General features: G+C 55.7%; 6 protein-coding genes across 6 annotated transcripts; 2 read left to right on the top strand and 4 right to left on the bottom strand.

Moving 5' to 3' along the window:
* Positions 1-308: 308 nt before the first annotated feature.
* BU26DRAFT_514035 (uncharacterized protein) lies at positions 309-3468 on the bottom strand (the record flags this gene model as incomplete). Its single annotated transcript, XM_033827745.1, has 1 exon — positions 309-3468. A coding segment is annotated over exon 1 (2870 nt), but the record flags the coding sequence as incomplete, so codon positions are not given.
* A 1531-nt stretch (positions 3469-4999) lies between these two features.
* On the bottom strand, positions 5000-5977 carry BU26DRAFT_514036 (uncharacterized protein). Its single transcript, XM_033827746.1, has 2 exons — positions 5513-5977; positions 5000-5451 (listed from the first exon to the last, which is right to left on the bottom strand). Exons 1-2 carry the CDS (start codon positions 5841-5843, stop codon positions 5189-5191), a joined length of 594 nt encoding a protein of 197 aa, XP_033692345.1. The 5' UTR covers positions 5844-5977; the 3' UTR covers positions 5000-5188.
* Positions 5978-6859: 882 nt separating this feature from the next.
* On the bottom strand, positions 6860-11279 carry BU26DRAFT_446742 (uncharacterized protein). Its single transcript, XM_033824628.1, has 5 exons — positions 10887-11279; positions 10717-10836; positions 7609-10664; positions 7255-7553; positions 6860-7200 (listed from the first exon to the last, which is right to left on the bottom strand). Exons 1-5 carry the CDS (start codon positions 11093-11095, stop codon positions 7153-7155), a joined length of 3732 nt encoding a protein of 1243 aa, XP_033692346.1. The 5' UTR covers positions 11096-11279; the 3' UTR covers positions 6860-7152.
* A 147-nt stretch (positions 11280-11426) lies between these two features.
* BU26DRAFT_527398 (putative peptidyl prolyl cis-trans isomerase cyclophilin) lies at positions 11427-11939 on the top strand (the record flags this gene model as incomplete). Its single annotated transcript, XM_033830772.1, has 2 exons — positions 11427-11747; positions 11799-11939. 2 exons carry the CDS (start codon positions 11427-11429, stop codon positions 11937-11939), a joined length of 462 nt encoding a protein of 153 aa, XP_033692347.1.
* A 96-nt stretch (positions 11940-12035) lies between these two features.
* On the bottom strand, positions 12036-12957 carry BU26DRAFT_514039 (uncharacterized protein). Its single transcript, XM_033827747.1, has 5 exons — positions 12781-12957; positions 12709-12724; positions 12583-12645; positions 12516-12528; positions 12036-12460 (listed from the first exon to the last, which is right to left on the bottom strand). Exons 1-5 carry the CDS (start codon positions 12889-12891, stop codon positions 12370-12372), a joined length of 294 nt encoding a protein of 97 aa, XP_033692348.1. The 5' UTR covers positions 12892-12957; the 3' UTR covers positions 12036-12369.
* Positions 12958-13097: 140 nt separating this feature from the next.
* BU26DRAFT_514040 (cytochrome c oxidase, subunit VIb) lies at positions 13098-13821 on the top strand. The gene is made up of 4 exons (XM_033827748.1): positions 13098-13203; positions 13380-13492; positions 13554-13617; positions 13677-13821. Exons 1-4 carry the CDS (start codon positions 13158-13160, stop codon positions 13709-13711), a joined length of 258 nt encoding a protein of 85 aa, XP_033692349.1. The 5' UTR covers positions 13098-13157; the 3' UTR covers positions 13712-13821.
* Positions 13822-13837: the final 16 nt, after the last annotated feature.

Below are 13837 nucleotides of genomic sequence, written 5' to 3' on the forward strand. Positions count from 1 at the left end.
TTCCAACCTAGTGGAATCGCGGATAGTCTATATATTTATATCATGGCTAGCTACAAGGGCGAACGTTTCTGCATCCGTGAAGTGCTCGAAGAACAATTAGATTCGATTGCTTGAATTGAAGCCATGATAGAACGTACTGATGTGTGCAATGCAATGTAATTGATCTGATCTGGATGCATGTCGCGTACTTAGGCAATTGGAGAAGGGGAAAGGGGATCCTGAAGGTCTTCAAGGCGCTATGCCAGGTGAGAAATTTTTGTACGAAAGGGGTTGAAGGAAGCACTTGGAGCGCACAAAAAAACTGTGTGCTGGCTTGAGCAAGGCCCGTGACATGCAGTGCACGTCACCGGAACCATCAGTATTCCATTAACACTCGGTAGGTAACTAGGTCACACACGCTTTTCCAAAATCTATTCATAAGCCTTCCACTCATTCTCATTGTCCTTCAGCTCCGCCTTCGCCCTCTCCCACCCAGAACTCCCTCTGTCCAGCCCTGCCATCCACGTCAAAATGCCCTTCCGCTCTCTCGCCAACCTTCCCTCCGCCCTCTTCCTCTCGAGCGCCTTCCGCTTCAAGTAGCCGAAGTCCTCTTCTTTGACACTTCTCTCCCACACCTTCCTCATCCTCGTGCTGTATAAGCAGCAGCTAGAGCCCAGCTCCGGGTCCTCACCCGGAACAAGCTGGATGGTGCGGTTGAACAGCTTGGGAATGGTGTTGGGCGCGGATTTGGAGTTGATGGCGGGCCACACGACCTCTTCGAAGCATTCCTGACAGACCGTAAACTCCGGGAGTTGCGGTATGAAGTGCCAGGGCTTGTGGATGAGAGCCTTATCGCGAGCGCATTCGGCCTTGAAGGCGTTTTCGCGCGCCATCTGCACGAAGCGATGAATGTTGGGCCGTTGGCTGAGCAGCTCGGCTTCCGCGTCGAGCTCGACAAGGAGGTCGAGGTACTTGGGGAAGCGGCGTGAGCCGGTCCGTAGGCTGCAAGTAAACTGACCCGGTACTCCATAGGGACTGCCCGACGGTAGCCTGGTGAAGTAGCCGCGGATGCTCGGGAATAGTACCTCCATCATCCGGAGATCGCATGGGCATATCGCGAAATTTGTGACGTGGATACCATCACGCTGATCTGGAATACCGTACCATACGGCGTGATCGGTGCTAAGTTCACGGTCTTTGGGACATGGCCGCTCAACCTCGGCGATGTTTGCAAGAGCGTAAAGTAGATCGGGTGATTGCCGCCTTTGCTTAATAGTAAGAAGCCATGCCAGTCGCATCCAAGGGCTGCTAAAGTCGCAAAACCGCTCAGTAGGACGCTCATACCGGCGAGTCTGCGAAAAGTAAACAGCGAAGGGCGTGTCGGCGAAGACACTCCCATAGCAACTAGGACAGAGGTCGAAGTTGGGGCAGTTTTCAAGGGTGTACCAGTCATTGTGCCTTGCTGACGGTTCGCCTCTTGGGCACGACGGTAATGGCCTGTCGGTACTAAAAGGGACTGTCGCCGTTTTCCGTTCTCGGCGTCCATCGTTGCTCGACTGTGACCGAATGCTATTCGATCTCGTTCTTGATGTGCGCGGCAGCTCTTCGGGATTCGCACTGTGGCGGCTACTAGCCGAAGGACGGAGGCCCGAGGGACGCTCACGTGGAGAGTTTGGAACAGGCGAGTCTGGATAGGGCGACCTCGGGGAGGGAGCTACAGGTGAGAATGAGTGATCGAATTGGTACTGTTCCTCCGGAGGCATGAAGGCATCCGTTAGCCTGTCGTCCACGGGGTATGGCAGCGGATTCTCAGCCCTGGGCGGTCGGGCAGGCGAGGGGCTTTGCACGCCAATTCTGGGCGTAGGAACTGGCATGGAGTCATATCTCCCATGGCGGGCAGTGGGCCTTGCCCTGTCCGTTGTTGTGGGCGGGTATGTAGCATGCCAGTCGGACTCTGTAACTGGAGCTCGACCTGCAGACTGTGAAGGCAGGGTAGTCGAGAAAGACAAAGGAGAAGATGGTCTTGCTTCCGCTCTCGAGGGTGGTCTAGAAGTCGTCGGAGATGCCTGACGCCGTGGCGGAAGCCTGGGGGAGCGTGGAGGGGATGGGGCGTCTGAGTGGCGTGGCGAGCTGGGACGGCTTGTTGGATAGGACCCAGGGTATTTCGGACTCTTGCCGTAGTCGGTGTCGACGGGCGCAGGCCTTGATTTCTGCCGTGTCCCTCCATTGAGCGACGATGACGAGGATCTTGGAGACTGAGACTGCGGAGTTGGATTCTTTGACGAGCCCGACGAGGAGCTGCCGTGTGAATCCTGCTTTTTCCGTTCTGATCTAGACTTGCTATCTAAAACGTTTGCTCGGAGATCTTCTTTCTGCAGGTCGCTCTTCACGAAGCTGTAGCGCGCCGGCTTCCGCTCAGCGCGCAGATGGGCAGTGCTCTCCGAATCGACATCAGAGTCTTCGAACACATCATTCTTTGGAGTGCGCGGCGACTGCGTAAACGAATCGTACCGGCTATGGATTGGGATTGTTTTTGCTGGTTTTGCATTCTGGTCACGTGCATCCCAGGCATCCCGATTCGGAACTGATCTCGGAACGCTTGATGACGACGGCGTGATCGGCTCTGGTGACAAGAAGTACTCGCCGGCCGACGGAGCCAGTGACTCTTTCTGCGGCTTTGTATAGGCATACGGCGTCGACGTGCGCTCGGTGAACACGGGCGGGTCGTCAACCAAGTCCGTCTTCAGATGGGGCATGTTCCCGCGCTCGGCAAAGCTCTTGCGCCGGCGTCCGCTGGACGCATCGAAGGTCGACGTAGAGGCAGTATCTGCGCTGGGGTCCGAGACGAGGACGAATCGCCGCTCGTCGCTGGTCGGGGCGACCTGCGGCTGCTCGATCTCCTCGATGATGGGGTATTGATCGACGCTGCCCCGCGATTTGGCTTCACCGCCGTCTTCCCCCACCTTCGACACGGCCGAGGACGAGAATTCTCTTGCCAGCGAGGCCGCCTCGTCCTCGACGCTGGGCGAGGGCGGCCATCTGTTCTGCCGGCTGTCGTAGCGATACGGTTGTGCGGAGGACCGTTTGGGCGGCGGAGATGCGGCGTAGCGGGGCTCGTAGGAACGGCGGTAGGATGAGGGATAGGAAGTCTGGTCTACGCTGTCGCGCATGGCTGCGAACCCATCGGCTTGCGAAGTCGACGGCGTGGCGTGCCTCGGGGATCTGTCTGTGTCGCGAGACCGCTGGTAGGAGGAATCATGGCGCGGACGGTGGTGGTTGCGGCTGTCGTAGTCGTAGTAAGCCATTCAAAAAGGTGACGGGGTCGAGGTCAGGCGAGCGCTGGCAACTGACTGACAAGCCGTCTAGCGAGCTCATGCAACGCTTCCCACTGTCAAAGGATGCAGGTAGAATGGACAAGAGCACAGAATGGAGAGAGGGCGCGCTGCGCTCACATTGCAGGAGTAATAAGAAATAGGTCGGCGGTTGTCGAGCCCACAATTCCACGCACTCTGACGCATCTCTCACCACAGCCGCCGGACTCGCTTTTGCAGCTCCCCCAACGTGGGTCCCGCTTGCCATGCAGCCCGCGAAGCCCTATCAGGCCCAAGTGCCTGCATCACAGAGCCTGCCCAGCGCCACCAACGGCCCTCATTTGCCCGCCTGCGCCCGGTTCCTGTGTGTGCCGACCGCCAGTTCGCACATCATCGACCCTGGGAGCCCTACCTCCGAGCCTGTCTCCGTTGTTCGCCACAACACCAAGCATGGAGTGTTCCCAGATTTCTAGACGATGCTGCTTGAAAATTGCCTGCTTAGTCGGCTTCTATTTCTGCTCTCAATATTGTCAATATTGATCTTCGAGCCTTTGCCCTCCCATGTCTCTCGATTCTGCGCGTTTCCGTCATGAGCCTCCAGTCGCGGCTCTCAACGTGTACCTCTGATATGTTGTGCCTGCAGTTCTAGGCGCACATTGCATTGGAACCTGCCAGTGCTACCTTGCTCTCCTCGTCGAAGTCAAGCAGCTTGACCAAAGGTCCTTTCGCTTCAAGCCGCTGCGTAACCCCACCCTTCATCCCCACAAGAATACAGACAAGCAAACACTCCGCAACGACCGAGACCCTCTCCCTCGCCCGCAAAGCACAACAAAACACACCACCCCCAGGCCATCCCCTCAAGCTCAAAAAATTATCATCTTCCCACCTCCATACCGGCAGCCTCCGAAAGAGCGGTGGAAGCCCCATCCCCGCACCGCACAGCCACCACGCCCCAGCGAGCCTCACCAAGACTCCGCCCTACGCAGAGCCGCATCGCCGCCAGCCCCAGGCGAAAAATCCCCAGCGGACTCATTGCATTTCGTCCGAAAACCACGTGTCGCCATTGCTACCGTAAGCTGATGAGTGGGCAAGGCAGATCGGGGCTGACGAAGCGCGAACGAGCGCGAATCAGGAAGTCGCAGGCTGGAGCTACTTTAGACATCCGCTATCCGGTGAGCTCTCTGCATAAGCTCTGCGATGCTGCTTTTTTGGAGGCAGTGTGAGACTTCTTGTTGGGCTGGCCAGCTGGAGAATGGTGTCTCGTCGAGTTCTGCCTATGCCTTTCCTCTAGGTGCCTCGCCGTCTCGTCAGAAGATGACTCTGTGTCGACGTCTGTCAGGAGGCTCTGCGTAATTCGTCTTCATGCGCCCTTCTATTCTTGTGACTCACTATGCAGGCAGTCAACTGTCTCCTCAGTCCTTTGCAATTGGTGGTCGGCCTTAAGAGCTGGACACGCGCTGACTTGGGAAACGCCTTGAAAAACCGAACCGCCAGATCACTTGCTGTCCGATACGGCCGTTACCTGCTCAGTGTTGCGTGGACTCATACAAAAAGTTATTGTGCTGTTGTCAACGATGGCTGCGCATTCGTCTTTCTGCCCTGCTCCTGCCCCTTGCAAGTACAGTCTGGCTCCCTGGAGAGACGCATAAAAAGCAATGAAAGAAACGGAGTTACTCATATGTCTTCTCATTCGAGTAAGTCACAAGGGCGCCTTGTATAGATTCTAGATCGAGCCCTCTTCTCTAGATGAGACAGTCTAGTAACATACCGGCCCGTGAAGAAGACGAACCGAGCCGAGCCCCACACACAGAAAGAGAAAGAACAGTGAATCGTAGAGAAAGAAAGAAGCCGCCACGGCATCGTACAAGAAGTAACCCAATCTCCCGCAACTAAACCCATTATAACCCGCCAGAAGTACCACCTGCCAAATCCCTTTCTCCGAGCGTTTGACCCAGTTCCCTACACAGAGTCTGAAACTCAACATCCGCGAATATCTCTTCCCCAGCGAGTTCCGGCGCCACAGCCATTGCCGCCGCCGACAGACCTTCGATAATCGCCTCGCACAGAAATTTGTTGAACGCCGGGTCGCCATCAAGCTTCATCTTGAATGCCACGTTCAAGAGGTTGTCATATGCCCCACCCGGACCAGCGAGGACAGAGGCTGCGTGCTGGGTTAGCAAGGATGGCTGAGCTGATTCGACATATAGCGGTCGACTACTCACTGATATGGTCGGTTCCGGCGCATATGGTGGCCGTATATGTGCATGTTTCGACTGGCGCATTGCAGTTATCGCAAAGCGGTGTTCGTTTTTCTAGCCCTCTCGGCGGGAGGCTGAGTGGGCCGTTTCCACATCCAGACACAGTCGGGTCAGCGTCCTCTTTGTAGGTGACATTTGCGCACGACTTGGACACGGCTTGCTGCCAAGAAGCCACTGCAGCAGAGAGCAATCTGTGTTGGCGTAGCAGGCAAGTACCTTGACTTAAATCGTATAAACGTCCGTTCATGGTCGGTTTGACCGCCTTGTATATGGAAACAAAGTCGGTCCGGGGCATGACGGAAGTCTTGCCTTCTCGCGTGATTTGGCGTACGACATAACCAATGAAAAGAACCCAAGCAGATCTTCTTTGACGCTATCTAGTACGATGCCATTCGGATTTGCCTGGAAAAAGTCCTTGGTGACATGGACTAACTTCCCACCGGGGTTAAGTAGAGAAACCTGGCCTCTAAATTCTTTTCAACGATCGATTACGAAGCGAGGTCTCAGCAATGGCTCTTGCAAACCTCCCCACGGAAATTCTTCTGAACACATTCTACCATCTCCCCTCTTTCCACGATGCCTTCCGCCTAGCAAGCACCTGCCATAGATTCAAACAGATCTTATTGGACTACGCCGACCCAATCTACGCCCATCTCGCTCCACTCAGCACCCCTTGCGAGCACCACGCTCGCACCTTCTACGCGACACACTCCGCCATCCACCGACCGTTCTCCATCCCCGACGTTCTCACAATCATCCGCGGATCTAAAGTGATAAGAGGAAGCCATCAAGATCGTCGAGAAAGAGATAGTGAGCAAACTCGGAGTTCCCCTTTATGCGAGCTACTACTCTTCCAAAACGCCGGGTAGCCGACGGCCCAAATACCTCACGCCCACAGAGCGCCACCGGTTCACCCGTACATACTACCAACTATGGGGGATGATGCGCCTCGATCCCTCCCAGTGGCAAACCACGCTCGATTCCCTGACCTTAAAAGCAGCCTACCTCCTACGCGAGCTCTGCTGTCTAAACAGCAACATCGGCAGCGAGGAAGAGGGCTCCACTTCCATCCGGACAGGTTGCTGGCCGTATCCTTCCTCTCGCAAGCGTGCGGAACTAAAACACTTTATCGACGCGCATATCGATCGGTTCCAGGCAGGGAGGGGGGAAGGAAGTGTCGAGTGGCCTTGGGTGTACTGGCGAGACTGTGGAATTTGGGATTTTGTGGTTATTTGGGACCATTGGCAGGAGACGCAGAAGTGGATTTGTACTGGCAGAAAGGAAGGGGAGAACGTTGGGAGCGTGGACGAGGAGTTCGAGAAACGTGTTTTGTGGGACGACAGTGAGAACGAGGAATCCGAGGAGCGCTAATAGAAAGAGAGAAGATAGACGACTTGCGTCGAACGGATTGTTGGGATGGTCCCTAATTGAACTGCTGTTGTGCAGCGTTACCCTTTTTAGTTCATACTTCGTGTATCTATCGGAAGTACTCCTACACGCTTATCCGTCCATTCCGTTTTCTATTCTCATTCCCCAAATCGGCCGAATAGTCCCTCCTCTGCCAACACAAACATGTGTTAGCTCCGCTTCAAAGGTTAAGGCGCCTAATGCGGCGTCCCCTTACTGAACTGAATCAATCTCTTGACACCAACCTATCAGGCGTCAGCATGTCCGGTTCTTCCAAGCAGTTGCGGACTAGAACTCACCATCCAGTTGCTCCCCTCATCCGTCTTGTTCGACATCAAGTCAGTGAAGATCGCAATCGCGTCATCGTACTGCCTAGCCTGAAGGTGACCCGCAAGTTCGTTCATCTCCTGGATCGTGTCGGGTTTCAGCAGATCCTCATTGTTCAGATGATCAAAGAGGATGTTCAATCGCTTCTCCGTATCGGCGATGTGCTGCTTGTACTGCGCCGGAGCTTTCGACTTCACGCGCTGCATATCTGTGTTAAGAATTTCGTAGATGGTGCGCGAGGATGGCGGAATGTGCGAACGATCCCCAGGGGCTATGATGCGTTAGTAAGGTAGTAGATACACTCATGGGGCATAAAAGTGGCTTACGATGCTTAGGCGCTGACGACCCTGCCCTCTGGGAGTGAGCAGTCCCTGGCCGCGAATCCGACCGAGGAGCCCCCTGAGGGGGACCACCTGGAGGAGGGCCGGCTCGTGTCGGGCCCTGCGGCGTACCTTGAGGCGGGCCTGGCCTTGCGAAGCTTGGCGGTGGTGCTGAAGCCTGAGGTGTTTGCCCAGGCGGTGCTGGAGCATATGGCGACGCACCCGAGAATTGTGTCGGCGGCGGCGCAATGTGTCGCGGTGGTGGCATTCCTCCTTGCGGTGCCGAAGGTGTTGTGCCGGGAGCGGGAGCATAGCGGTTCGAAGGCGGTGCGTGAGATGGGGGAGGGTTATAGGGCGACGTGCCACGCGGCACCGGTGGCTGCTGGGGAGGAGCGGCAAAGGCAGTCGGTTGCGGAGGCGTATAAGCGCTCGTTGCCTGTTGGGGAGCATACGGATTATGAGCAGGAGCGCCGGATGGCGGTGAGGTCATTCGCGGAGGTCCTTGGGGTGGCCCCTTTGGTGGAGGTGGGGGCGTCGGCCTGGACGTGGGAGGGAACGTTGGCGATGGTCCCTGAGGCGGTGCGGCCATGGCTTGCTGGTTCGGGAAAGGCGAGCTCACTGTATTGAGTGGAGTTCCGCGACGCGACGAGGCCTTTGGCGGTCCAAGATCTGGAGTATCGTTCCAGTTCGGAATGTTGCCTCGAGTCGCTGCCGGAGGAACAGAGGGAGAGCTTGAGAAGTTTCGCGGTGGCGGCGCGATGGGGTGATGCTGCGGTGGCTGATACCCACCATATCCTGGTTGAGGGATTGATGGCTGCGATGGTTGGTAGCCGGCAGGAGTATACGCACTCCGGCTCGTTGCAGGAGTGTACTGCGAGGGCACAGCCGCTTGCGCTTGCACCTGCGCCGAGAGAGGATTGACAGGAGCATACGGAGAGCCTGTCTGTTGCGCCGGAGCAGGCTGTTGCGTTTGATACGTCGGCACCACGCGCGAGCCTCGCTGTGCCGGTGCGGCGTGGGTCTGTCTCTGAACAGCTGGTTGTGGTGCAGCTTTCTTCGTTGCCTTCTTGATCCGGTCGCGAGCCACGTCCGCCGCAGGGTACTTCGCGGGAAGGAGGTCCAAATACTTCTCCGCGATGGAGAGTTGTCCATGGGAAGATGCAATGTCAGCATACTCCACGTACTTCGCGTACAGCGGTTCGAGTTTCCAATCAGAATCCTTTTGCTGCTCTGCATCCTCGAACTCCGTGACCTGGCGGAAGACGGTAACCTTCTCGATGAAATCCTGCAGTGACCGCGCGTGGATTGAGAAGCTGTTGTCACCAGTAGACTTCTCAACGCCTTCAGCCTCGCTCTCCTGCAGCTCTTGCGCCCAATTGACCACGACCTTCTCCAGCTTCGAACCCGCTAAATAGCAAAAGGAAGCATCTTTCCGAAATGAGCCTTCGTCTCCTGACATAGCCTCTTCTAACCGGTCGCCAAGGGCCTCACAGAGGTCTGGGAAATCCGTATCTGGGGCGAAGGTGCAGATAGTGGCCATGACTTCCTTCCAATCCTTAAGATCGGCATTGTAGACAACATCCCACCAATTGTTCCCAACGATTGAAGCTAGCAATCGCAAGTAGTTCGGGCCTTCCGAGTGCTTCTTGAAGAAAGTAGCCTGCACCTTTGCGATGCACTTTTCACCCCCGCAAATCGCGATCATGAAGGCGTCAGACAGCTTGTTCTCCTTCAGGCAAACATCTACTGCGGTCTCGAAGGTTCCCAGCATGAGGGCTTGGGTGATCTTCTTATCGGCCTCAGATTCGGAGCCAGTGTATACCTGGAACGGATTGTTCGTCTTCGCGCCCTTTGAAGCAGCTAGATCTGAGAGGAAGTTGTTATCGTCGTGCGACTGGTCGAAGAATGAAGTCTCCTCGTCTGCTGTACCGTTCGGTTCCCCAGTCACTTTCTTTTCTTCCCCTGCTCCCTCTTTGTTAGCTGAAACTCCGAGGTAGTCAAGAAGTCCTTTTCGCGGATTGCTTGAGATTAAAGTTTCAATGACTGTCCAGTCCGCCTTTTCCTCATCCGTGCTTGCTTTGGCAATCTTTTCTTCGCAAATTGTAGCGAGGTCGCCGTTCTGCAGCGCCTTATCGAACTCCTCGCTAGCGGCACCTATATCTGAGTCTACCGCGAAGGTGGTTATGCTGATCTTCGACTTGTGGTCGACGATACCAAACCGGACGAGCTTTCCCCCGAAGCCGAACGACACACCCGCCGGACGTTTCAGCCACTTCGGGGGTGTCTTCAGCGAGAAAGATGCTCCTTGTGGCTCAACGTGCGTTTTCGAGAAGAAGTCTTCGCCGTCGAGAGCTTGAGCAGTAGATTTGGCTTGATCCGCTGGGGCTCCGGTATTCTGGAGTGTCTGGATAGCAATCTTGCCATCGAAGGATGCGGTCGCTAGGAGATTCGGGTTCGCGGGATTGAACCTCGTTGAGAACGTCCAATTCGTGACGACCGGAAATTCGCCAAGAAACTCGCCGGTATGCGGATTCCAAGCAATCGTACGGTTGTCTTTACCGCATGATAACAGGATATTGCTGTCCTGAGCACACCAAGATATCGAAAGTACGCCCTGGTCATGCGCCTGAAGGGTCTTCTCTGGAGCATTCGAATTTCGGAGGTCCCATACCAGCACCAGCGGATGCTGATCTGCGGGGATCGCGGTGATGAGCCTCGTGGGGACATCTGGGTCCCATGCAACAGCGCTCACCGGCTTCCTCCCAAAGTTATTCAATGTGAGATTCTCCTTCTTCTGCCGGACATCCCAAACGGTGACGAAGCCTCCACCGCTGCCCGTAGCGAGAATGTGCGCGACCTTCTTGTTCCAGTCCAGCGATGTGTACTCATCGGGGTTCGCTCCGGCCTTGCCTAGGCGGAATGACTTTGACTGATCCTCAAGATCGTGAATGTAGAGCTCGCCTTTGGCGCCGGCGGAGGCGAGGATGTGGGGTCGGAACGGATTGAACTGAATCGCTTGGATGGGACCGGTGTGCTTGTTGATCTGCTCTATGACAGCGTCGCTGTGCACAATCAGTACCCCTTCAGCATATGGGATCCACCGTGAGTGCTGACCTTGCACCGGTCCGCAGCTTCTCCGCATCCCACAACACCAATGCCCCGCTATCCAATGCGCCCGCTATTATTCCTCGAGGGTATTGGTCGCTCGGCTGGCCCCAGGCAATGTCGTTGAACCTATGAGCCTGTTAGCTACACTCAGGCCTATACAGGAGCATTTTACATGCCTCGACTCGGCATTGACAGTAGCAACAGGCTGGAGCTCCACGCCCTGCTCCGCGCTGTCCAAATTGAGCTCCCAGAGCTCCAGCGTAGTCTCACTCGAGAAATCCGCGTCCACAGCGCCAGCCTTCGTGCCTGTAGCAATCAACGGCTGCGCCGGACCCGGCGACCACGCAAAGGTGGCCGTCCTGGGGATTTCTCGCAGGCGGACCATAGCGACGGTCGCTTGCAGCTGTCAGACCGAATAGAAAACGAGATTCGAGACAAAATGGGAGGAGTGTGAGAAGATGAGTTCGGGCTTGCAGGACAGAGTGGTGTGGAAGGAAGCGGGCCGCGGCGTGTGTTCGAGATTCGGGTCGGGGTTCTCAGGCAGCTTCACTTCAACATCCACCTGTCCTTCCTGACCATCGTCGCGGGCTTGGCGTTAGCGCAGTTACGTTTGTGGGCCCGAGCACGTGATGCTACTCGAACATTTCTCCAATCAACGGCGAGAGTGCACAACCACGCCATACCACGGGACCATCAATATCAGCCCTCAGATAAACATGGCGGACACCTCACGATTAAAAGCCACAGTGTTCGTCGGCGGCCTCGACTCGGCAGTGACCCAGCAAACCCTCTATCACGCCTTCCTGCCCTTTGGCGACATCGTGGAAGTCAACCTACCGAAACCGGAAGCACCAGGCTCGAGCGACCCGCACCGCGGATTTGGGTATGTCGAATTCGAGAGCGCCGGAGATGCAGCAGATGCCATCGACAATATGGACCGGAGCGAGCTGTATGGGCAGGTTATCAAAGTTGCGGCTGCTAAGCCCCAGAAAGAGCACAATGAGGGTCTGGGAAGCAAGACAGCGATTTGGGAGCAGGTAGGTTGATCCTTCGCTTGAACGTTGTCAAGGTCACTAATAGATATATAGGAGGGCTGGATAGCGAAACACACTGTGAGCGAAGAGGATAAGCAAGCAGCTCAAGCAGCGAGAGAGGAATCAGATGAGGCGCCTATGGACCCCATGCAAGGGCTTGAAGGACTTGACGAGGCAGGCCCAAAACCGGCATGAGCTTTACGCCTTCCATCTTGAACTCTTGGGTAGTAATGAAAAGCCGCGTGGTGTTCGGAGTAAGGGACGGGCAGGCTTATGGACAACAGATACCTCATTTCTTTTCGGTTTCCTTTCAAGAGATAGTGGCAACGCTCGCCTTATGGCTGTCTCAGCGTTTATTTGGCTATCCCCACTGCATTTCTCGTGCGGCTCCAAAGCATTTGCAGGCGCTCGGCTCAACGGAAAATGGCATGGTTCGACCTCGACCTCTCCCATTTCAAAAGCTGTGATGCAAGCAATCTTGTACACACATATGAGATGCTTCTGCTATTGGTTCTCTAGAACTCAACAAGAGACCCTCCCATGCAATTTATACACACAGCTCCTCCAAGCTGGACACCATCCCCACCATTCATGCATTTGTTAGACTACCTTCCAGCAAGGCAATCTACTCCCTTCCAGCCTGCCTCTTCAGACGCAGCGTCTTGTCCGTCATGAGTTTCCGGGCCATCGAAAAAGCGGCGAAGATGATGGCGATGCTGCCCCGTATTAGAACGATCCCACGTACCATAGCCGAGGACGAGGATGGCTTACGAAAGGACGACACCTGCACACATCCTGTTAGCTTCCATTAACGATGTCAAGTTGGTAGATAACATACCGAGCGGGATCAACTCAGCGGGGATCTTCTTGAGCGTGCGCAGACGTTGAGAAATCGTATGAGCTATTTCCGCGTCAACCGTCCATTCTCTCATTCATCTCGCTCCACCGAATGTCAATGCCTTACCGCCTTGCTCCTCTTTCTGTTCCTCGTCAGCCCTCACGCTCAATTGCCACCCAGCAAGCTCCCAATACATACCGGCACCGGCCTCATCATCCGCGCAGTCTGCCTCATATACAGCTGCGGGCTCTGGCGCATGAACATCATGCGAGTGGGCTGCATAGCCATGACTCTAGTAGCCTTGAACATCTTGAATTGAGTCGCTCGAACAGGACGTGGTGGAGTGAAGATAGGGCGTCGGGTTGTAAGAGAGGATTCGGGGTCGTCGGTTGAACGTCACAGTGGGTGGTGCAGGAGGAGCTCGACGGGCGGAAAACGCCGAGGCGCTAATTGGCCCGAACAAAGCGTCCATCGAACCATCGCAACCTCACCTTCGTTCCTCGTCACCACCATCCCGCACCGCCAGCCATTGAGCCCACACCAGCACCTGCCGCTCCAGAATAACACCCGCAATCATGTCCGACGAGGAGGTTGAGACCAAGCCCTTCAAGTTCGTCACTGGTGCGTTCCCGGCTGCCCTGCTTCCTCCCTCTGAAAGCCGAGCTAAGCTAACCTCTCACCGCAGCCGGTACGCCCCCCCGTGAAGCTCGCAGCAGCTTTTGCGCGCCACCGCACGCCTTTCCCGGCGCCGGATACAGCTCGAGTTAGGGATGCTGATGTTGTTTGCGTGCGATTAGGCTTCGACGCCCGCTTCCCGAACCAGAACCAGACCAAGCACTGCTGGCAGAACTACGTCGACTACCACAAGTGCATCCTTGCCAAGGGCGAGGACTTTGCCCCGTGCCGTCAGGTACTACTTGCTCCTTCGCAAAACTGAAGTTGTTACGATGGAAGCTGATGCGGTGATGCAGTTCTACCTGGCCTACCGATCCCTCTGCCCGGGTGGCTGGATTGAGCGATGGGATGACCAGCGTGGTACGTATCCTCACTCGCGGATCTTTACAATAGGGCTGGGGAACTGATGTATAGCACAGAGAAGGGTATTTTCCCCTGCAAGCTCGACCAGTAGACGATCCGTCATATCAGCGTGCAATTCTCAGGCCATCGTTTCTTAGGCTGGCAACAGATGGGTCTCACACCGGTACCAATATTAGAGCACCTGTACCATAACGAACAAAGGTTGGCAATATAGCTC

The sequence above is a fragment of the Trematosphaeria pertusa genome (assembly GCF_010094035.1).
Source record: "Trematosphaeria pertusa strain CBS 122368 unplaced genomic scaffold BU26scaffold_1, whole genome shotgun sequence".
Classification (NCBI taxonomy): domain Eukaryota; kingdom Fungi; phylum Ascomycota; class Dothideomycetes; order Pleosporales; family Trematosphaeriaceae; genus Trematosphaeria; species Trematosphaeria pertusa.

Bases quoted from the DNA above. Each gene is read 5' to 3' on its own strand.
- BU26DRAFT_514036 (XM_033827746.1), bottom strand. From the start codon at position 5,843: ATGCCCCGGACCGACTTTGTTTCCATATACAAGGCGGTCAAACCGACC. The intron at 5,452-5,512 runs GTGAGTAGTCGA...CCCAGCACGCAG, and splicing joins CGCCGGAACCGACCATATCA to CCTCTGTCCTCGCTGGTCCG.
- BU26DRAFT_446742 (XM_033824628.1), bottom strand. From the start codon at position 11,095: ATGGTCCGCCTGCGAGAAATCCCCAGGACGGCCACCTTTGCGTGGTCG. The intron at 7,554-7,608 runs GTAAGCCACTTT...AACGCATCATAG, and splicing joins GTCGTCAGCGCCTAAGCATC to CCCCTGGGGATCGTTCGCAC. The intron at 7,201-7,254 runs GTGAGTTCTAGT...GACGCCTGATAG, and splicing joins ATGAGGGGAGCAACTGGATG to GTTGGTGTCAAGAGATTGAT.
- BU26DRAFT_514039 (XM_033827747.1), bottom strand. From the start codon at position 12,891: ATGTTCAAGGCTACTAGAGTCATGGCTATGCAGCCCACTCGCATGATG.
- BU26DRAFT_514040 (XM_033827748.1), top strand. From the start codon at position 13,158: ATGTCCGACGAGGAGGTTGAGACCAAGCCCTTCAAGTTCGTCACTG. The intron at 13,204-13,379 runs GTGCGTTCCCGG...GCGTGCGATTAG, and splicing joins GCCCTTCAAGTTCGTCACTG to GCTTCGACGCCCGCTTCCCG. The intron at 13,493-13,553 runs GTACTACTTGCT...GCGGTGATGCAG, and splicing joins ACTTTGCCCCGTGCCGTCAG to TTCTACCTGGCCTACCGATC.